The sequence below is a fragment of the Lissotriton vulgaris genome, chromosome 4_1 (assembly GCF_964263255.1).
Source record: "Lissotriton vulgaris chromosome 4_1, aLisVul1.2, whole genome shotgun sequence".
NCBI classification, from domain to species: Eukaryota; Metazoa; Chordata; class Amphibia; order Caudata; family Salamandridae; genus Lissotriton; species Lissotriton vulgaris.
In genome coordinates, this window is record NC_141691.1 from 1,866,002,423 (window position 1) to 1,866,026,626 (window position 24,204).

General features: G+C 43.6%; 1 protein-coding gene across 1 annotated transcript in view; it reads right to left on the reverse strand.

Moving 5' to 3' along the window:
• The window catches only part of ATAD2 (ATPase family AAA domain containing 2), a 315,004-nt gene that overhangs the window by 83,564 nt on the left and 207,236 nt on the right, over positions 1 to 24,204 (reverse strand). The window contains exons 24-25 of the mRNA XM_086966184.1: positions 19,137 to 19,280; positions 14,217 to 14,627 (exon numbers count right to left, since the gene is read on the reverse strand). Of these exons, the coding sequence (XP_086822310.1) occupies positions 14,217 to 14,627; positions 19,137 to 19,280 (555 nt within the window). The remainder of the gene's footprint in view (positions 1 to 14,216; positions 14,628 to 19,136; positions 19,281 to 24,204) is intronic.

The following is a 24,204-nucleotide window of genomic DNA, read 5'->3' on the forward strand; positions in this document are numbered from 1 at the left end:
CCCGGCAGAAAATTTTGAACCCAGGGTGAGCTGTGTGCCTGCAAGGACATGTTAAAGAGCCTTTGGGGGCGGGTAGGAGGCATTTGGAGTAGCAGGAGTTTGGGCAGAGCACTGTCCTGGTGGACACTGCTGCCATGAAAAGGCAGCGGCGACTGCTGCACCGGTTGAGGCAGATGGCAGTACTGAAAACTCCTACCGTAGATACGGAGGATACGAATTTGTTAATGCGGGTGGGAGCAGTGAGGCTCAGCGTGCGCTGTGGCCCAGCTATCTCTCAAGGGCAGAGTCTGCTTTGTCCCCATAAATTCAAAAAACAACTGACCTCTTCATGTGGCTAAGCAGGAAGTCTCCAGCATGCATGGGCAGGGACACACGTGTAGATAGCTCTTTGAGGAGAATCAGCGGCATCAAATGGTGAATTTGGCCGCATCATGACTGTCCTGCATGGCTTGAACTTCTTCCAGGACGACAGACAATACCTAGGCACCACATGGCATGAGAGAAGCAGCCTAGGCGGCAGTTGGCATTCACAGAGCCAAGGGCCAAGCTTTTAGAGGAGTAAATGCTTTTCCTGAAGGTTTGCATTCTCTTCGATTTAATGTCGGGGGAGTAGTGGGAAGAGAGTTTGGATTTACTTTAATGGACAATGCCTGCACCACAAGGTTCTCAGGCAAAGGCTAGTAAAATCTGGGTCGCCAGCAGCATGGAGGTGTTGCCTGGCGATCTGTTAACAGGTGGGCCGGAGTAGGGTTTGACCTATATCCAAAAAACCTGTATCAGTTAGAGCATCAATGAGTGGAAGAGGCTCAGAACTTGTTGCTGTGGCTCGCTCAGATAAATGAGTCCACGGCTGTAGTTGCGAAACTAGCCAGCACTATAGGTTATCTTTTGTCTGGGGTTGATGGCACCAGCATATGCATCAATGGATCATCTTCTGGCAGGAGTTGTGGCGCCAGGGAGGGAGCAGGTCCTGAAATCCGGCAAAAGCAAATCCAGAGGGCTCAGCTGGCAGAGAGCTTAACTTCCTTGTGTTGGACCACCATAGGGTGCCTCAAGGTGCAATCCCTGCAGGCCTTGAAGTTGTAGTCTGAACCTAGCCACCACAGACAAACCACCTGTGGGTCAGTCACAAACATCTGTTAGTGACATTCCCCACCGGGTTTGAACCCTGTAGATTTGGGGGTTGACATTTTCTCTGGCAAACTGGAAATATTTTTTCAGAAATCATCAAACATACAAGGGGAAGCTCTGGACCAGCGCCTGTTGGCAGGGAAGAACTGAAGTCAGGGCACATGGATGGCGTTTATATAGCCCCGCAAAAGACACAGATGTCGAATGAGTCGCTGGTGCTGTGCTTAATTTGTAAAGTATTAAGTGCCAGGGCTCTGACCAGGAGGCCACTGCAGCTTGCACCACCCATTGCCCTCGTCATCACTACCAACGCATATACTAATGATCTCTCTCACATGTAAATGTGACAGTTCAGATTATTACAGGTCCCCAAAGCTAAAGGAATGGATGGGGCGGCAGGTACTAGTAATTCTTTAATGTATATTGTTTTCCTAAACAACAGTTATGCTGCTCATCTCTAAATTACATGAGCAGTGCCACCATGTGGCAGACTGCCTCAAGGGTGGGGTTGACGATTAGGTGCCGGTGCTGATCACCGGGGACCAATTAAGTACTGGTGCTCAGCACTGGAAATCACCAGCTCAAATTAAGCACTGCGCTGGTGCCATCTATTGACATGAAGGAGTACAGCTGAACATTTTCTCGATTAAGTGTGAAGGTTAGGGAGTATTCAAAAAGTGAAGAATCTGTGGTCAGAAGTCTGTCAGATGAAACGAAAAGCCCAGGGAGAGGTGAATAGGCTCTGAATAAGACTTCTTCATTGTCGTTCTGGGGCAATTAGGATTACTTGAGCTTGGTTGAAGCAAAGCTTCAACAACTGAGGAATCAAAAGGTATGGTAGGAAATGTGTAATGAAGAGAAAAGTTCTACCTCAAGCGAAATTTGTCCCCCGATGCTTCCTGCTTTGAATACTGGAGAGCACAGAATATCGGGCAGCGAATGGGCTTGTGAGTGGCAAACAAGTTTATCAGAGGAGTCTCCAAAGCTTAAAACTCATTAAGACTCCACTCATGGTCGTTAAGAGGATGGTGGGCGAGTGCCTGCTCGCACATTGAGAATTTCATCCAGGTGATTTGTTACTAGGCAGATAGGATGGTACAGAGCCTAGGACCAGCGTTGCAGAGCTTCGGGCAGAGGAGTTGCGACCAAACTCTCCTGGATTTGTGGATATACCACATCGAGGTTGTGTTGTCTGTAAAGATCTGGACTGGCTGACCGCAAATGAAAGGAAGGCAGGCCTTGAGTGCCAGATGTATCACTTGCAACTTCAGACTAATGTCGAACATCAGAGCACTCTAGTTTCCAGAGGAACAGATCTCAAATTCCTCTACATGGGCTCCCACAGAGTGTAGGTATCCTTTATCACCATGGTCATGGAAGGGAGAAGGTGTAACTACTTTCATTGTTCAAGGTTGCTGTTCACACTCCACCAACGTAGATCCGCTAAACTGTCACTGGAGATTTGGATACTGCTTGGAGATCTCTATAGTGTTAGAACCGCTTCCTATTGATGCACCTATGGGGACCCCATTATGCCATCACGCATGGGCAACAGAAAAATGCAGGCTAGCAGACTGTGCAGGTCTAAGACCATTAGGACTGGAGTGATTGTTCCACCATGAAGTAAAGGGCTCATAGCCTGAATATCTTGAACTCACTGGAGAGGAGGGAATGCTTGAGCCAATGTGGTGCCCAGTACCAGCCCCATGGTTGACAAACACCATCTAGTCTTCTGCTTCCAGTGCAAGCAGAACATAAGTTAGGGAAAGCATTTTTAATTTTCCTTTGAGAAGCCAGATAAAAATCCTGAGGTTTAGGATTGGACGAAGGCAGACATCCTTTTTGGGGACCAGGACATCTCAATGTAGCACACAAGTCCTCTTTCCCACTCTGGAAAGAACTCCAAAGCACATTTGAGTAGCAAGGATTGAATGTCTTGTTCGATGGGCTGGTGGGAGCATATTTGGGCAGAAGATGGGGGTGCGGTGAGTTTGTTGGGAGGGTAGGGTATATCCCTCTCCACCAAAATGTCTGAAGTTATGGCCCTCCAAGCTTGTGGAAAGAAGAATACCCATCCTATGTGCATTCAGTTAAGGCAGAACTAAGGCTGCTTCTCTGCGGTGGCTGGAGAAGGAGGGACAGGATAGCTTGAGTTTGGCCTTTGCTTCCCCGCTTTGTTTGTAGTGGAAGATTTGCCTACTCCTGCTGCAGTTGACTGTCTCGAACTGAAAGGCCTCTGCTGAAGCCACAAAACATTTGAAACTGACGGTAGTCTATAGGCTGTGTTTGGAGACCAAGGGATCTGGCTGTCTTTTTTTCCTCTCTAATGCAATCTGCTTTGGCACCAAAGAGCCAAGATCCATCGGACGGGTGGTCCCCTTGTGCAATCCACACATCTGGTAAAAAGAAGCTGTTTCTCAACAAGACGGACCAACTCCAATGAGCTCTGTGAAATGAGCGCACGTCGTCGGAAAGTGTGGAGATGACCGCTTGTGAGAAAATCGAATAGAACATGTACATATGTACCCAGAAGGCATTTGGCATTTATGGAATTTAGAGTCATACTTTCTAGTAAAAAAACTTTCAAAAAGGACTCCAGTTTCTTAGATCCCCTCTCAGCTAGTGAGGAGGAAAAGGATTCGGTCACATTTTACAGGAGCTAAAATCTGTACCACCAAGCTCTCTTGAGATGGTTGAGCTTAAAGGAAACTGAGATCTCCCGGTGCTGGATTACATTGCTTGGCAATGTGTAGTGAGTTAGTGGTGAAGTCCTCAGTTTCTCCCAGAAGGCCAGTATGCGCTCAGTCAGTGACTCACTGAACAGAAGGATAATGTTACTTATCCAGCAAGCATCTGTTCTTGGCATGTAGAGCTGTACATTCACATGCTGTGTATAGCTCGCCATCTACTGTTGGGTCCGATGTTTGCACTTTGTTTTTCTTCAAAGAAGTTTTTCCAGTCACTGGGTAGGTGACTCCTCCTTTCCGTGATAGTGCGCATGGGCATCGACTCCATTGTTATCTTCAGAGGGAAAGAATGGAGTAGTAATAAAAAATAGAGATGTCCATGCGTATGTATGTAAATTAAATGGAGAACTACAGCAGATACAGGTATCCGGGTAGGTGCATGTGAATCTACAACTCTACATGCGATGAACAAATGCTTACTGGGTAAATAACATTATCTCTTCGAGGCATGTGAGCTGTAGTTCACATGCTGTGCATAGACTATATAGCAGTATCCTCCCAAAGCGGTGGCTAACCTTTAGCTGTTGGAGCGGTCTGAAATAGTGTCTTAAGTACTGCTTGACCCACATTGGCCTGTTGTCTCGCTAACACATCTACACAATAGTGTTTAGTGAATGTGTGTGGTGTAGACCATGTTGCAGCTTTGCAAATGTAAACTATGTGAATGATTCCCAAAAATCCATAGTGGCCCCCAGCTTGCGAGTTGAATGTGCCCTAGGGGGTACAGTTAAGAGTTCTCTTTGCTTTTGCATAGCAGGTTTCAATGAACTGAACAATCCACCTTGCAATACCAGATTTGGAAATACGATTGCCCTTGTGTGGTGGCGCAAAAGCAACAAAGATTTTTTTGTTTTAAGAATTTATCCTTTCAATATAGTACAAGAGAGCTCTTCTAAAATCTACGGTGTTTAAAGCTTGTTCTGCCACTGAATCAGGTTGAGGGAAGAATACAGGTAATTCTACAGACTGATTTAGGTGAAATGCAGATACTACCTTAAGTAAAAATGTAGGATTGGTACGAAGAACCACTGTGTCTCTGTGTAGTTAGAAAAATGGTCCTTGTATGGTTAATGCCTATAATTCACTCACTTTCCTTAATGACGTGACTACAATGAGAAAGAGGTTTTTCTGAAGAAGAACTGTGGTTCGCATTTGTGCATGGGCTCAAAAGGTGGGCCCATTAATCTTAAGAGGACTATGTTAATATTTCATACTGGAGCAGGTGGAAGTTTAGAGTACCAGTGAACAAAGCCTTCATGGAAGAACTACAAATCGTAATACCACCTAAACAGACAAATGCTGTACATTTTGTAGATATGCAGCTATTGCCGCTATGTGTAGTCTGATGGCGGCGCTGACTGTTGCAAGTGTAACAGATGATGTTTCGTATAGCAGCATCATGAGGGTTGTTATGATTGTTGCACAATAAACAATAAATCGTTTCAACTTCGCTGCATAGCAGGCCCTTGTAGTAGGTCTTCTAGCCTCCCTAATTATAGTCATACATTCTGGTTAAGGTTCAAGTCACCAAACTAAGATTTCAGGAGCCAGAGTTTCAGCTGTTTGGGATCTAGGTGTCCGATTTGTCCAAGGCTCTGTGTGAGGAGACTAGAGGTTAAATGCACCTTTTGATGCGGAATCAGCGATAGCTTCAACAGGGTTGTTAATCAAGGTTGACGTGCCCATGTGGGAGCTACTAGGATTAGTGAGTGAGATGTTTGAGCTTGTGAACCACTAATGGAATGAGTGGGAGAGGCAGAAAAGCATAGGCAAATATCCCTGACCAGTTCATCCATAGTGCATTGCCCTTGTAGTGCAGGTGTTGGTACCTGGAGGTAAAGTTTCGGCATTTTGCGTTTTGGTATGTGGCGAACAGGTCCATGTGAGGGACTCCCCAACTTTGAAAGTATGGAAGGAGAACGTGAGGGTGGAGTTCCTGCTGAAGAGATCTGCAATCTGGTTGTTTACTCCTGGGAGGTGTTCCGCTAGGGGAAAAAGTTTGTGGTGAATGGCCCACCTCCAGATGTCTTTGGCTCAGTGGGACAGTTGGAGTGCCCCTCCCCCGTTTTTGTATGTAATACATACCTTTCATATTGTCTGAAGGAACCAAGACAGCTTTGCCCTCCAGGTGAGTCTGAAATGCCTGGAGAACTAGAAAGATTGCAAGCAGCTCTAGATGATTGATGTGGAGCAACGGGTGCTGTTGACTCCACAGGCCTTGCACTGCATGCTGTTGTAGATTAGCTCCCTAGCCAGTGAGGACGCGTCCGCTGTCAGTACTATATGTGGAACCTGGTCTATGAACTGCCATCCTTTTGACAAATGTGTGTTCCACCACTGCAGAGGGTGAGGAGTACTGCAGCTTACCCACACTAGATCTGTCAATAGACCCTGTGATTGGTTCCACTGACTGGCTAAGCATTCTTGAAGTGGACGCATGTGCAGCCTGGCAAAGGGGACGATTATGATGCAAGATGCCATAATTCCCAGCAGTTGCATATAAACCCGAGCCGGAATCCAATGATTGGGTTGAAACTGGGGAACTAAAGCCTGAAAATTTTGAATACTGGCTGCACTGGGGAAGGTCAGAGCTTTTTGAGTATCTAGCGATGCTCCTGGGTAGTCCTGAGTATTGGCTGGTCGGAGAAGTGATTTTGTCACAGATTGTGAACACTATTTGATGTAGTAACGGAATCGTTCTGAAAGTGTGCTGAAGACATTGCTGGTACGTGCTGGCTTTGATGAACCAGTCGTCCACATACGGAAGACATGGATGCTTTGTCTTAGGCAAACAGCTATTACCGCCAGACACTTAACGAAGACTCTGGGGGCTGTGGTGACTTATGTTATACTTTATTTGTAGAGCACACGTACACCAGATTAGTTTCATTGCGCTACTAAGAGGGTGCAGGTCTGAGATGTTACTCGTATGTCTGTCTGAATAGCCATGTTTTTAGGAGTCTACAAAAAAAATCACAAGGTCTATGCAGGATCTGATTTCTAGAGGCAGGGAGTTCTAGTATCTGGGACCTAGCATGGCGAAACTTGTTCCACCAAAACGTTTGAATTTGAAGGGAGATAAAGTCAGAAAATGCATATGGGCGGATCACAAGTTGCGGGTCGGAATGTATCTTTCAATAAGGATATTGATGAATTTGGAGTTTCTACCATTCAGGGACTTAGAGATGCGCCTTCAAGGTATGATGCATTATCTTTGAGTTCTAAGGAAGTGCAGCTCCCATTGAAGGGAAGTGACATGTTGACGCCTGTTTTTCTGAAGAATCAGTTTGGCTGCCTGGTTCTGTACTAGTTGAAGATGGTGGGCAAGATAAGCGGGAATGCCAAAGTATAGAGAATTGGTGTAATCTATATGGGATATCACCATAGCAAGTACTGCCTGTACTTTTGCTTCCTGCGTAAGGAACCTGCTAATTTTCCTTATTTTTCTTAGTTGGAAAAAGCATGTTTAAATTGCAGATCCTATTTGAGTTTTCATTGTGAGATTATTAATTATGATCCCCAGAGTTTTGGCAGATCTGGGAGTAGGGGGCTGTCCCAGCTCTTTAGGCCAGAACCGGGAAGTCCAGGTGTTTAAGGGACCTCCTGTAAGAATCACTTCCATCTTATCTGGATTTAACTTCAGATGGTTGCAGTTTTTTTTCCCCACTGTTCTTGTATAGCGCATGGCTACCCGCGAGTATCCCAGAGCTTGGAACATAGGGAGGCGGAGTGGGTAGGGTTTTTTTTGTTTAAGGAACGAGCCAAGTTTTTAGTTTCCTGCGGAAGGTGAGGTGGTTGGTTTCTTGACGAGGGGGGAGGGGAAGGGAGTTCCATAATTTCGATGCATTGTAAGAGAAGAGACGGCCCCCGGAGCGGGACTTCCTAATTCTGGGCACTTCTGCCAGGCGGAGGTCGTTGGAGCGCAGGCTCCTGGGCGTTTTATAGGGTTTGATGAGATTGGTGAGAATGGGGGGACCTTTGCCCTGCAGATTTTTATGGGCAATGCAAAGGGACTTAAAGTGTATACGTTCCTTTATGGGTAACCAGTGAAGTGAACTTAATGCTGGTTTGGCTGAGGTGCGGTTGTTCGTACCAGTCAGCAGTCTAGCTGCTGAATTCTGAACCACCTGGAGCTTGTGAATAACCGAAGTCGGGGCTCCCAAGTAGATGGCATTGCCGTAATCGAGCCTGGATAAAATCAAGGCTTGGACTAAGATTATTTTGGCCTTCTCAGGCAGCTGGGGGAGAATTTTCCGTATAGATGTTAACAGACCAAAGCAGGTGGCCGCTGTTTTCCTGGCTTGGACTTTGAACGAGAGCTCCTGGTCTAACCCAGACTCTTAAATCCTTCATCCGGTCACGGATGAACAGCCTCATAGTCTGGAATTCATGGACGGATGTAGGAGAGTTACTGAAAGATAACACTAGTTGGAAGTGGTCCGAGAAGTTAAAAGTGGGAACTTTCCTTCCTTTCAGATGTGGATCAAAGGGAGAAGGTATAAGTTGAACAGATGAGGGGAAAGTGAGGATCCTTAAGGAACACTGCATGTAGTTCTCATCTTGGGGGGTCGTGACTGAAATATATATATAATTTTTTTTTAAAGGAGCTGATCCATTCAAGGGCTGACCCTTGAATTCCTGCATCCTTGACACGGTCGACCAGGATATTGTGGTTGACTGTCAAATGCCGCGGAAGGGTCTAGCAGCATTAGGCTTGCGGAGAGCCCCTGTCAGCCTTCTCCAGAAAGGTGTCCAATACTGTCTTTATAACGGACTGTGAAGTGAGCCGAGAAGAACCATGCTTGATGTGCGTCCAGATAATAGACTGCTTCAAAAAGGCAAATAGACTTTTGGCCACACGGGCTTCGAGTAGTTTGGCCAGGTAAGGTAGCAATGAGATAGGGGGTAGTTGGTTAGGATTTTAGGGTCCGCTCCTGGGTTCTTTAATAGGGGGGTGACAGCCTCCTTAAGAAATGTCAGGTACATAGCCCTGGGACAAGGACTCGTTTAAAAAGGGACATAGCTGGGCTCAGGAGAGCAGTAAAGGTTTCCCTTGGGATCCACGGCGGACAGCAATCCTTAGAGGTGCAAGATTTTACTTTTGTCAACAAGTCCGAAAATATTTGACTTATTACTGGAATCTTTTCCAGAATATAGGAGTTCTTCGGTATTGTTGGACAAGCAGGGCTCCAGCACATGGGGATATTCGATTTAATGGCTTTGATTTTATCGATGAAGAAGTTGTTCAAGGAGTCACAGAGTTTGCGAGGGTGTGGATTTTGGTGTCACTGTCAGGGTTAGATAGTTCATTAAACTATCGAGAAGATGTCTTTTGATCGATTTGAAGAGGTGACAATTTTTGATGACAAATATTCCGCTTTTGTAGCCAAGATAGTTTTATTGTAATTTGTAAGTGCTGCTAAATAGGCGCTTTGATCATCAGGCAAGTATTTACTTCTCTACCTCCTTTCAGCTTGTTTTAATTACTTTAAATTAGAGAAAAAACATCTCTGGGTCTCATGGCGACGAGCTCGATGTACTCTCCTAAGTGGGGCATGTTTATTGCTAGTGGTCAGAAGCCAATCCCATATGTCTTTCTCACTCTGATTCAGAGTTCAAAGTACTCCGAATGGTAGTACCTTGAACGGGAAGTGTTGACCTGCTACCACAAACCTGAGGAACGTGCGATGAGCGGAGTGAATTGGAATATGAAAATAGGAGTCTTAAATCTAGAGTAGACCGAAAGTCTCCTTTCTGCAGCAGAGGAAGTACTTGAATTAATTAATATTGGTCTGAGAGAACCATTTTTTGGGTATTAGGAAATTAAAGGAGTACACGCCCGACCAGTGATGTTGGGCTGGTATGGGCTCTATAGCCCCTTTTAGAAGTAGAGACTGAACCTCTTGTTTGAGGAGGTGTAGGTGATCTGGTGAAATTTTGTGTGACTTTATGGAATGTTTGGAGGAGACTTTATGGAATGTTTGGAGGAGACTTTATGAACTCCAGGCAGTAACCAGAACGGATAATTTATAGTACCCAATTGTCGGTTATTGACTGCCACATTGGTAGGAAATCGGACAGTCTTCCGCCGACAGTTAAGTGGTCGGGGGAAGTGGAAGCAAGTCACTGCTTTGTATTGACGGGGAGGCGCATGTCTTTGAACCCCTGCCCCTACCTTTGCCGCGGTTACATGTGTAACCTTCTCTGAAGTAACCACTAGATGGAGGGTTGGTTGGATACTGCCCTTATAGACTGAGGTGGTCTCCGAGGGGGTAATTTTAGAACCCCAGGGGAAAAAAGACCGCCGAAAGCAACCACAGCTTTGTGTTGACTGAAGGGCTCCCATGGATTTGGCCACTTCAGTGTCTTTCTTCATTTTCTCTAGTGAAGAATCTACCACTGGGCCAAAAAGATGTTCCTTATCAAAGGGTGTATTTAATGTGGAAGTTTAAACCTCTGGTTTGAACCCAGATATGCGAAGCCAGGCTAGCCTCCTTAAAAGGACACTGGTGTTTATAGCTCTAGCAGCAGTGTCTGCAGCATCTAAGGAACATCGTATTGCATCGTTAGAAATAAGTTGCCCTTTACACACTAGTTCTTGTGCTTTAGATTAGTGTTCCTGGGGCAAATATTGGATCAATTCAGGTCCTAAGCACCATAAAGAGATGTTGTCCCGACACGTTTTAAATTGTGACCGCTGGAAGGTATGATTTTACTAGAAAACTGCACCTAAATGGGTTTTTATACGGAGATATAGTAGACCTTGATATTAGGAGACTCTGCACACCTGACTGTCAAGGCAGAAGTGTTTTTTGAATGAATGTAAGGATTCCCATGTCCAGGTATGTAGACTTAACACTGTCTTTAGCACACAGGCAACTGTGAAAGTCGTTATAATGCAGAGAAGTACAAAAATAGTTTTTTGAAGGTTCACAAGGTGGTATTTTACCACTCAGGCAAATAGTTATTTAACTGTTTTATGTAACATAACCTTAGGTTTTACAAGAATATTTGTGTTTTATTGTAGGGCTGCTTCATTAAAAAAAAATTGGTAAGGAATCACATATATGTTAAAGTGAAGTTATTGAAATGTCCAGGTTGAACAGAAGTAAAGATTGTAGACTGCAGAGGATTCATCACCGTCTCAGACGATCAAGCTTTGAGCAGTCATTTGACCAGGTATGGAAAGAAGGGAATGCCCAACAGTCTGAGACGGGTCACAAACCCTGCCATCACCTTAGTGAAGCTTTGGGGTGCCGATGTCAGTTCAAGCTGCAGACTGGTGAGTGCATTGGTATGATCATCACTCGATTATTGTAATGGGTCGTTTACTAGTGCACAAACTAGAGTCATCAATAAAATGCAATCTGTGCAGAATGCAGCAGCGAGACTGTTGACCAACACTCCTAAATTCAAACCCATTTCTCAAACTATTCGCAATCTTCACTGGTTGACTATCAAAAATCGAGTAAAATTTAAAGCAATGTGCCTGGTTTTTAAGACCCTCCAGAACTCGGGTCCACAGTTTCTTAGGAATCAGATAACGCCATACCGACCATCAAGACAATTAAGATCAGCCACCTTGCTTCATCTAAATATTCCCCGTACGAGAACAGTCACCTGGGGTGATAGACGGTTTACAGTTGCAGCATCCAGACTCAGGAATATTCTTCCTTTGTCAATTCGGATGAGTCATACTTTGCTGTCATTCAGGAAGAACTTAAAGACTTGGCTGTTTAACCAATGACTGGGCCGACAACATCAGTAGGGAATCATGAATTGATTTTTAGCGCCAAGACGCCCTCTGGCATATGTTCGCGCTCTATAAATTCTAAAAATAAATAAATACTGCAAACTGGTAATGGGTAGAACAAAGAACTAGTACTTATCACTGGCACACAGTACAGGAATCTGGAAATATACATCACATAGTTTGAGATACATCACCCACTACTCTGCTTCCAATGCCAACAGGACTAGAGATAGGGTTAGTATATTGAACTACTTCTTGAGGAAACATTCAAGTCCATGAAATCTAAGAACAGACCCAGATTACAGTACTTAGGAACAAGGAAATCTTATGAGAAACACCTTTGCCCATTTCACTACTCTGGCACCAGCTCCACCACTTTATCTCCCAAGAGCTGTACTCAATCATACGGTAGGTCCATCAGGTTGAGTTCCACATCAGATGAGAAACCTAAAGTCGGAGGACAGACATGGCGGCTTAGAGACAGAAGTCCTCAAGATGTGAGCCAGGGAATTTGGGGTCCAGGGAATTTGGGGTCTTCAAGCCAAATTTGCTAACCTCCTGGAAGTGCGAGTTCTTGTCCTCAGGGATATATGGTGCACCGTCCTAAAAGCTGGGTAGCACTCAGCGCCATTAGCGCCATACTGTGTGCAGAAAAAAAAAACTTTCCCTACGCTTCCATCAGTTTGGATTCCCTGTCTGATGAAACTAAAAGGAAGGTATGAGAGCTACCTGTCCTAAGGAGCAGGAAGCTTGAAAGACCACACACTCTGATGATGGATGGGCAGAGAGGAAGGGAGGATCTCTTGGTGAGAGTAGTAGTACCTTGCCACAAGTCTGTTTCCTGCAGGTGCAGAGGTGGCTTTACCCAGGCTCCCATGATTGGCTCCACCAAGGAGTCATTGAAAAGAATTAGGAGGCTCTGAGGGGGGTTCAGAAAGAAGGAAGCCCTCTGTGAGGACATGCATGGAAGACCACCATTGGAAGCTGAAGATCTAGTATCTAAGCAGCTTTCTTGAGCATCGATTGGAAGGACATAACTTCTGGGGTTGGGGCCTAGAGTGGCATTCCATTTTTATTTCTGGAGAAGTGTCCTGTCAACTGGATGAAGATAGGCCTGTCATCCTAAAGTAGCAGCTCTCTTACTGCATCATACCCGTAAGCACAGAGGTTAAGGGGATCTGAAGGGTTATGGATCCTCTGACTATTTCTCCTCTTTCAAGAACCTACCTCCGAAAGCTGTTCTGAGTCATAACTCCGAACAGTGGAGGAAGTGCACATGGCTCAGAGTTTGGCAAAGGAAGAGACCGTGTCGACAAAATGAGTGGGTCTGGGCAGAGCATTAGTGGTTGTGTGGTAGTCTATCCAGTGTGGTGTGAGCTAGTGCGAAAGAAGCTGAACAGATGCAGGCTCAGCAGATCCAGTGTCTAATTGAGCTGCTGTCTGAGTCAAAGGCATAAATATGGGTATGCTATATGGCTTAATGGGGCAGTTAGCGCCCTGGGTGTGGCCCTTGCAAAAATGTTAAACATTGCATTAAGGAATGCAGCCAGGTCCATATCCAGCACCGGGAATTCTTTGAGCACTAGAGTCTGCGCCAGAGGATCCCAGAATGACTGAGGTGGTGTAGTTGCAAAACTAAGTACCTCCAGGCCCAGGTCCAGCTGATGCAGTGATGTTGGGGCACTTGGAAGAAGATCTGCTGACACCACAATGACCAACTCGGGTTTCGAGGACAAAGATCCCGTGATAGAAAGACGGAGTCTAGGCTTCTTAAGTGCAGCCTAGGATTATTGTATTGGTGAGGCATAAGAAGTAGAAGTATCCACAGCAGTGGGGTTTATAGTGCATCCGGTGAATTGATTCGCACTCTCAACATATCTTTGGAATTTCCTAGAGTGCATTCAATAGAGGGAATTAGGGTGGCTAGGAGGGGAAATTGTACCTGCTCTGTCCTGCCCTTCAATGGAGGTAGAAGCTCCCAGAAAATCTCTACTGCTACTTTAAACAAAACCCGACAATGCAAGATGACAGAGTGGGCTGGAGCGACCAGCCTAAAAGCAAAAAGCTAAGGTCTGGAGGGAAGGGGGGACAACAATAAACACTTGTTACAATAAGGTAAGATGAAACCGGTTTGATGCACCCGAGAGGAAGTCAAATGGGGCATAGCAAGCGGACAATGAATTAGCTTCAAACCTTTTAGTCTACAGTTTTTCCAATCCTGTTCTTAATTATCCATGCATAAAAGAAAATGTATACCCCAGATCAAGGTGGTAGTTTACCAAATGCACCAAGAACTAAATGAATGTTTTTAGGGTGCAACTAATTTTTCAGTCCTAGTTTGATTAGAAAGACCGTGCTGCCTCATGACTACGAAAGAATGGCATTTGCTAGATTTCAGGTCAGGAAAATATCATTTTTGTTGTAAAACTATGCTTGAATGAAACAGGTCTATCATTAACTGGGATTTCAAGGCCTCCTGGGCTAGTTCCCAGAGTTCCATATAAGAACCACTTGTGTGAATGGTCTGATTAAGTAGTTTCCAAGTGTATACAGTCCAGAATAGCTTCACGTTTTCCTCCACATACCTGGTAGGTCAGCTCTGTGCCCATTTACAGTAACGTGCGAGTTATGAGATTCGCCATTCGATGCTTCAGTTTGTTTGTTTAAATCTGAAGAAACAGGATTGTTGAGAGTCTGACAATCATTTATACTCTCCGTATTGTGGTCATCATCCCCGGATTTTTCAGTTCCATTACACAGTCTTTCCTGAATGGCACTTTCAACTTCTGCATCCATTGAGGAATCTCCGTGCAATTCAAGTTCACTTTGGTCCATACTGGAGTTGTGGTTGTCTGGAGCACAATCACTGTCGTCCTCGTCCTCTTCAATTGAAATTAAGCTTTCATTCTTAATTGTACTGGGTGTTTTCTTTTTCTTTGTAATGGTTCCTGAGCTCCACTTACTTTTCCTGCGAGGTCGCCTTCTTTTTGACTGAGCTACAAAGACAGAAATATTCTTGAGTAAAAACACCACATCAGAATATCAGACTTTTGTAATACTTACAAACCGGTTTGTGCATTGTAAAGAAATTACATGGCTGTAAGAATAACAATGCAAAAATATATGTGGCCACCGCCTGCATACCAAGAACATTATCTTGAAGTTAAAACTCATACCAATATTTCAAAACACAACTGACACAGGGATAGCAGCCATAGCTAAATATATAGCTTGTTATGCACTAGTTAAGCCTTACATCAACTGTTATATTTCACTACAGACCGACAAAGCATACAGGTCTAGATTTAACATTAAGTGAACAGGTTTATTTATTGATTGCTTGTGCGCAGATACATCTGCTATAGTGTCAAACGTTTTTTGAGCATAGATTAATTACCTGTTTGGAAGACATACAGCAGTGTAGGACAGTAGGATTAGAGGTAAATAAGCATAAGGGTAGAAAGTGAGAGGTGGACTGATGGATTAAAGTGTGAATGAGTAATGTGTATTGTTACGTGGATGGAAGGAAACCGATGACAGGGGGGATTTGGGAAATTATGTATGAACATTTAAGAGTAAGGCAGGTATGTGTACACTGCTGTTGGGATGAAAATGTTGGTAGAGTGTGCACACTTGACCTGTGTCCATCATTATCAGGTTCCTGTAGGTTGTTATTTTAACGCAGCAAGAATGTCAATTAGCCATACGTGCAATGGCCTTCTCTGAAAAGAAACCCATAGCAAATCTTAGAGGTATAGAGGACACCAGTTTTCAGAAGAGGAGATGGTATAAAAAGCTTTGCCAGTTTCTTTCAACCATGTTAGCTCCACCCACATGGATCATGGAAGGTGAAGTTATATATGCTATGCTTAAATGAGGCTGAGTTATTAGACTATATGTAGTGCTTTGCTTTAGATAAACCATAATCCATTTTGGAGGTTGTATGCCAGACAAGATTGAGGTTAAGAATGCATCTGTCAGACAGACGCACACACCCATTGGAAAACCAAGCCCTTTGTAGTCCGACAAGTTCACATGAATAGAGAGCCGAGGACAGAAGCTCCTATCCCTTTCCTGCTTCATTCTTCATGAGATGTGCTGCAACGCCTTTTGTTCTAGAAGCAAAGTAGGAAAGACCCTCCCATTTTGAGCCATTATTTCATAGTCCATGACAAGTAACACCAGGTTCCACCCTCTCCACCCCAATCCTGCCATAGCTGCAAATCAGAAGAGGTGCGCTGAGCAGTCTTTGTGAGAAAGGTACACCTTTGCAAAAACTAGATGTGTATATCGGTTTCTTCCAAGACAGGATAAAGTCTGGGTAGAAAGGTCAGTGTTGCATGGATGTCTCACTGGCCTGCGTCTAATCTCACAACAACGTTTTAGAGGAGAACGTCTTGCTGAGTTCCAGTGCCCTTTCTCGGTCAGGTAGGGAACAAACTGGAGGCCCTGACATCCTTCATGAAATGCTGCGCAGAAGAACCTTGAAGGGGAAGCATGCTTACTGAACTGAGATGGGGCACTGCATGGGTCCCTCAAGGATAGTGCTGTCTAGAAGTGGAATTTATAGCCCAGTGTCATTAAGTGGATCTGTCCTGCAGGGACTCCGAACCTACATCAGCCCACACTGTGTAGAGCTAACTAAGATTCCACATGCAAAAACCTTAGATGAACCCTTTTGTCTCAACACCCAAGGTGACCCTGGCTGCCCATAAGGCCTCAAATGTGCTTGGATCACTCAAGTGCTACATCCTACCTTCAGACCGTTACTCTGACTGCAAAGTCACATCTATGAAACCCACAGTGAGTGCTCATACATCAACCGCAGGGCATTTGTCCATGGACAACAGAATCTCAGTCCCTCTCCCCAACCCCCCTGTGAAGGGGTAGATAGGTCATGACTCCAACAGGGACTGCAGAAGATTCTAGAGGAATCATTGGATGCACACATTAAGACTTTTGGTACCTATTTGAAGGACTTGCCTAATATTCTGCATGTAGTATGAAGCCCTGGCAGAATGGTTTATGAAAGTTAAGGCAGAAAATCAGAAAAAAGATGAAGACTGGTGTGTTTGAGGACAAACTAACTTGTGACATGGCTCAACTGTAGTTGCACATGGGCACCCAACAGGTTTCAGAAAAGTGGTCAAAACAGGACTTTAGATGTTTTAAGAGAATGGATTCTCAAATAGTGGAACCTCTGACTTGCCAACTTTTATCTTCTGCCAATTATGCAAGCTCAAGGTTCTGCAACAGGGAAGATTTAACTGAGGAGATCGGCAATCTAGAGGAAATGCATAAGAGTCCCAGAACAAAAACTCTTCTTTACCAATCTTCAAGTATACTTGTGCAACAATCTCAAGCTTATCCCCATATTAGTCAGGCATCATCCAGCTCATCCATTAAAGGAGGGTCATATGGGACAAGGTAGGTTAAGAAGTTTAATAGAGATGGAGACCATAAGAGATTAACCAAAGGAAACAATAGATCATAAACATAGTACATAACCGGACTCATTTATCAGAAAAGTAAACTACAAAAGCCTCATCTTCAACCTTCCACTCTGCAATTTTCAGCATCTCAAAGATAGACCAATATTTACCGCCATGAAATGCACAAACTCCCTAGTTACTTCTTTTCATAAGATGTAGGTACTTTCAACTGTTTACCAATCCTAGAACCAAATCCATCAGCCATACCCATGCAAGGTTTGTCACCAATAAGCATCATCTTAACATACATTTCCCTGCAAAGTCTCCATGTTCATGTCAGTGTAGGTGACAATATTGGAGCTCTCCGAATATGCAAAATATGTGCATGGGTCATACGAAAAACAAAGAAACTGCAGATATTCCCCTTCTGAAAACAACTGCAGTAGAAGCTTTACAGAAAGAGCGCTCTAAGGGGTATGTTGTAAAATTTGGAGAAAAAAGAATTAAAGATACCCTGGGGAATAGACAAATTAAGTGTCAAATAACCAGGGCCTTTTCTGAAGAACTGAAAAAACTCTGAAAGACGGCAGGTGCAAGCCTCTTAGCAAGCGCACAATGCACAGAAGGTTGTCCGAAGGATGCCTTAATGTAAGTCGAGTCAGATATTTAATCTGCAGAACTGAATCTTTTCACAATTTTATGGTTTTTAACACCTACTCAACGTCTGGTTGGTAAAGCAATCCCAGAAATGCAATAATCGTAATATTAAATAAGAAATGTAATAAAGGGTCCTATGCGCTCCGGCCACCACATTAACAACTGGATACATTGCAACATACTTGTCTTAATGTATGTATTTAAGAACTGGTATAATAATTTATAAGGGATAAGGTGGAATTATGAAAGATCAAATGTTGAAGACATAGTAGGATTCTGGCAAAACATTTTCAAAGCTCAAAACACAAAGGAGCAGACATCAGCTCAGATTTGTTTTACTGCACTTAGTGCAGGGGGAAACAAATGAAAGAAAAAAAATCAAAACTATTGTTTGTGTTTTTTTGTTTCTTTTTCATGTGTTTATTGCATAAGCATGATTGTTATTTTTGAAAATGTTGAAATTAATGCTGCTTGTCACTATATACGGCTAGTGCTCTACGGGATGCTGAATCTGTATTGGCTTTCAACAAAACAATTGGGTTGTGAAAAATAAATAATCGAAAGACTCCTATGGCAATAGGGACAGTGAAGTTAAAAAAACATTAAAAAAGGCATGGCTGCCTCGGTTTAATTTAAGTTAGTATCACTGATCTATTCAGGTTAAAGTAGTGGGGAAGCTTTCAGAGAGCAGAATAGTTTTGCTCCAAGACCACTCTATTGTAGACTATAGAGTTCTTCAGCTGATGTGGCTTATTTTCATCTACACTTTTAGGGGAGGCTAAAGGGTAAAAAGGGGACTTCAAAAGCAGGTACTTGATGAAAATGAGGACCAATGAGCTTGGGCCAGACTTAGGAGCTCACTGGCTAAATATGAAATGAGTGGACAAGAACCAGATGTGAGAATACCCACACGCTTACAGGTTTCATCCTCTTTCCAGGGAAGTCTATGAGAAGTCCTTTTATTTAAAAGTACTAGACTATACCGGAGCACCAACTGGAGCTCCTGTAAGAAAACAGATGCATGCCTCTATTTAAATATTGGCAACAATGTCTACTTTAGTGTGTACTTAACTTTGAGTACTTGGAAAATATGCCTGGAAATATAGGGTTGCACTCCTTTGAGACAGGTGTCCAAACTCCAGTGGTTTAGTAGCCAGGTTATTTAATTAAGATCATCAGGCTGTAATACAGGACCTGATCTTTCCTTCGCCACATGGGCCAATGCAACTCCAATAAGAGATACTGCTGTAGAAAGCAGCCAACAAAGAAAACAAGATTCAAGCAGTTTAACCGAATGACCAGCCAACTCGAAGTACTCTGTTCATGAGTGGCATGATTGTCTAGAGGGTGTTAAGGATAGTTTAAAAGTATGGTCAATCAACATGTAAGTTAGATTAGCCTTTATACAACACTTACCACCAGCAGGAGTGCTGCAAAGCATATGTGTAGCAGATGCCTTTCCTCCGTACAATTCGAATTCTGTTTTCTTTCCCTCACATGTAGAATTTTGCTTAGGCTGCACTTGGTAATAGGATGGGGCATATGTTGAAGAAGATCCACCTACGGAAATGAAAAAAATACCTTCACATATTTCACAGTAAATTTTGAACTCCTGCTTCAAGAACTTGATTACCCAATAACTGGCCTCATTAAACAAACCGACATTTTTTAAAAATGTGTAGGCTAATTGCAGATTTGTTCTATAAATGCTGAACTATAAACAAAAAATTCTAATTTATCTGAGAAAACAAAATCGCAAAATGTATGTATAGTTCAAGCAGCAGATTCATGAAGTGGTTCCCAAACTGAAATAACGATATCAAAATCAAAGTGGGCTAAGATGTCCTTTTTGACAGACAGTAGCATGGCAAAGTGACAGTCAATATTCATGAAAAATGATCAATCCTTTTCACTTAGCAAAATGTGTACATCCCCTCCCTCCATATAACAAGAAAGATCTAGAAACAAGGTTTTTCCCAAAAATATACGAGTGGCTACCGGAAGCTTTTGATATGTTGATACTACTAAAAATCACAACAGAGCAAAAGAAAATAAGCACCTTGGAGGAATATAGATAAAAGTTAAATTAGAAAGCTGCAACATGCCTGGCTCAAAACAAAAATGGCAACAAAGACTAACTTTGCGTACAGAAAATTAACAGATTGTACAGGTCAGCTATCAAAAAAGCGAAGAAAAAATACTATTCAGACAGAATTCAAAATACTAAATGTCAAAATAAAGAATTCTACACAATTCTCAGTGAATTTCATAATACAATTTGCCTAGAAGCAGCGTATCCCATTAGTCAAGAGTACACAAATTGGCAAATCATTACACGGACAAAGCAGACACATTGGACTAGTACTTAAAACAGAGACAAAGCATCAGCACTTGCTCTTTTACAAAGCTACAATCCAAGAATACTTTAACCCTGCCTCTCTGGAAGGAACATTGTACCCATGGGGGAAGGGGGTTGGGGGAGATGTAATGAGAATGTGGTAGCTGAAGTTATAAATATGGAAAAAACATTGAAAACTATGCAGATTGTTCTTATGTTTTGATTGCTTTTCACGGAGAACAATGTAATTGATGTGATATACCTTTTTACAGGAAAAGTTGTTGGCATGAAAATGCCAATAAATCTATAAAGACCCGGCCTCTCCGTTCCTTCCAACACATTTTAGATGATGAATGTATGGACCTGGTCAAAGCAAACAGAGCTCTCGGCTATCTTTGACACGGTTGGCCAGGACAGTCTGATACAAAGACTCCACAAAGCCAGCATAGAGGAGACTGCTCTTGACTGGATCACGTCGTACCTTCGAAACAGAACTAATGTCATCCATACCCCACCTTTCTCGTCCAAACCGTACTTCACAAAAGTCCCTTACGGCTCGATTATCTCGCCCATGCTTTTCAACATATACAGGATGTCTTTACTGACACTGATCAATCTATCTCACCTCATGTGATATAACTAAGCAGATGACATGCTAACACTCCTTCAAATGCAATCCCCCAAAGACATTGGAAACTCGCCAAGTTTCAGTTGTCTCAGAGCTGTGGATAAATGGATGATGTGAAGCCGTCTCAAATTGAAGGCTTACAGAACAGGCATACTCACGTGTGGCAATTGGAAACAATATGACCCGCACGCCATAGGTCCTAATGATCTGGGAACACTGCCGAAAATATCAAAGAAAGTGAGAAACCTCGGAATGACCATGGACTCCAAGCTATTGATGAATGTCCAAGTGCACAAACTAGCAAGATCAAGCTTTGTTACTATAAAAACTCTGCAAAGAATCTTCCCCCATTTGGGATTCCACACGAGTTCCAGGTTACCATCTCCCTTGTTCTGTCCAAACACAACTATGCTAATAGCCTCTACTATGGATCACCTTTAACAACCATGAAAAGACTACAACGGATTCAGAACTCTGCTGCCATAACTACTCCTACATATAAAACTGCAAGACCACATCTCCCCTGCCTTGAAAGCCCTACATTGCTTGCCGGTTACCAGAAGATCCACGTTCAAGCTGCTTTGTATCACCCACAAAGCGATACATGGTACGGACCACTCTTCATCAGGAATACAATCACCTAACACATTCAACAAAAAAACCTCCGCTCTAGAGTGGCACCTCGCCTCAAAATCACAAGATGCAAGGAAAAAACAATGGGTGGCACACCATCATCTGTTCAAACTATGGAACTCTATCTCCAACATAAGATCCATGGATAACCACCTTATCTTCAGAAAAACTTCCCAAGAATTGGCTCTTCCCCACAGAAGCACCATACGCAAACAAAAATATACAGCATATCACTCTGTATATAAGCATTTATTTGTACTATAGATATGTACCTATATATGGGTATTGCTTTGTATAAACGTGCAGAATACTTATGTTTAAAATATATATATTAGCACTTTGCTAATCCTATGCTTAAAAACTGATTGGAAAACAGACATTCGAGGTGAGCAGATCTAGAGTGTCGCTGGTGTTGAGTGCTCTTACAGGAGCTGCTTTCCATCTAAACTTGAGAACTACCCAGAGTTCTCTCCTTTTTTGCATAATTTATGCGTCACTATGCCTGGAAGGGTTTTGTTTGGACTTAGACTGGGTGCTCCCTTGTGTCTGAAAAAAACTATACCTCTCTGAAGAGCTCCAATTAGAGCGAAACACTGCGTCAGGGGTTGCTTTTGCTCATTTCAGGTTGGCTTGTATGTACATATATTCTTTTTGCTCACACCAATGCAGCCAAAAAACTGAGGCTTAACAATGTAATTACCCATAAAGACTATTTGCAAGCATATAAAACATACATTAGGTCAAATAGCACTTGAACTCTGGTTTAATGAGCAAAGCACTCATCATGAAAATTGCAAATAAACTAGACCTTGTTAGCCCACAGGCGGCATTGTAAAATAATAGCATAGAAAATGAATGCATTTTCAACAAAAACTGGCACTGTGCCTTTAAGGTAGCAGTGACCTTTGGCTTCCCATCATGCCTCAGGGGTGACTGTTAGGTCAGTTCTTTGCATAACCCTGAAAGTCAGGGCTCGACAACAAAACTATAAACACTTTGACCTCATCTCATTTACCTGGGGAGGCGGGTGGGTTGCTTATGACTTTGAGGAGGATACCCCTGAAAGAGAACTAGGATTACAGGTAAGTAACTTATCCTTCTCTTCCAGGGGATCCTCATCAATAGTCATGAGCACTGAATAGAATAGCAAGACCATCAACCACCTGCAGGTAAATGAGAAACACATGACCCAACCAAAAACTAACAGCTGAAATCAGCCGTTAAACAGATTATGCTAGTAGGCCTGGCCTACTTGGGTATCTGCTCTAGTGTCTGAATCTAGACAGTAGTGTCTGGTAAATGTATGGACGGACCTCCAGGTTGCCGACCTACAATTTCAGAAAATGGGCACATTATGAAGAAAAGCTATAGTTGCCGCTTATCCCCTGGTGGAATGTGCTTTGGGAGAAAACCCCAGGGTCTTCTGCGCCAATTGATAAGCAAGTTTGATACACTAAACTATCCGCCTGGAGACGGAACGTTTCGAAGCTGCATAACCAGATCTGATCGATCCATAGTTGACGAACAGTTTATCAGATTTCCTTATATATTTGGACCGATCTAGATAGAATTTTAAAACCTTTTTCAGATCCAAAGAATGCAAGGCCCTCTCAGCTGGAGTGGAGGGATTGGGGAAAAAGGTGGGTAGAGAGATGGTCTGGTTCACATGGAAATCTGACACCACCTTAGGCAGAAAAGAAGGATGGGTCCTCAAAATCACCCTATTGAAATGGAACACTGTATACGGCTCTTTGGAACATAGAGCTTGAAGCTCGCTCACCCTGTGAGCTGACGTGATCGCTACCAGAAAAGCAGCCTTCCAAGAAACATGCTGCAAGTTTGCTTTATGAATGGGTTCGAAAGGAGGACCCATCAATTTCGATAGCACCAGAGGTTCAACTCCCAGGGGGGTGACGGAGGACATACCGGAGGGTAGACCTTCAAGCCCTGCAGAAAATCTTTCACAGCTTGTAACTGGAAAAAAGAAGGTTGGGAAGGTGAGCGCCTATAAGAGGTTATAGCTGCTAAATGCACCTTAATGGAATTAAATGTCAACCCTGCTTTAGCCAGATATAAAAGGTAAGGGAGAATAACCTCTTCCTGACCCTTGATAAGATGATAATTGTTCTGCATACACCACATGTAGAAAAGCTTCCACTTGCATGCATAGGAATGCCTTGTGGAAGGACGCCTCGCTTCTTTCAAAATAGACATGCAGTCCTGCGGCAGTCCTAGGTGGCCGTATTGTATGACCTCAGGAGCCATGCTGCCAAGTTCAGTGGTGGAAGGTTGGGGTGATGAATCCTCCCGTTCACCTTGGATAGCAGGTCTGGCCTGCAAGGCAGCTTCCTGTGAGGACACTGACAGATGTAGAAGGTCCGTGTACCACCACTGTCTCGGCCAGTGGGGGGCAATAAGAATCATCTTTGTGTACGAGTGAGCTAGCTTGCTCACCACCTTCGGGATCAGCGGAAGGGGTGGAAAGGCGTACACAAATTCCCCTGAGCAGTCTATCAAAAGGGCATTCCCTATCGACCCTGGTCGCTAGAATCTTGAGGCGAAGTCTCGGCATTTGGTGGTTTCGTTGTCCAGGAAAATATCTATGGTGGGACGACCCCATGGCTGGAAGATGTTTTTAGACTACCTCGCCGTTGAGAACCCAGTCCTCTCTGTCTTCGAAATGCCGGCTTAGAGCGTCCGCTCTTACGTTCTGTTCTCCTGGGAGATGGACTGCTGTGACTGACAGATTCCGAGCCAGGAGCCAATGCCACAGATTTTGTGCCTCCAGGGAAAGGGTGTGTGAGCGAGTTCCTTCCGGTTTGTTCAAGTAGTACATTGTGGTGGTGTTGTCCGTTTGTACTAACACTGATGATGCTTGAATCTAG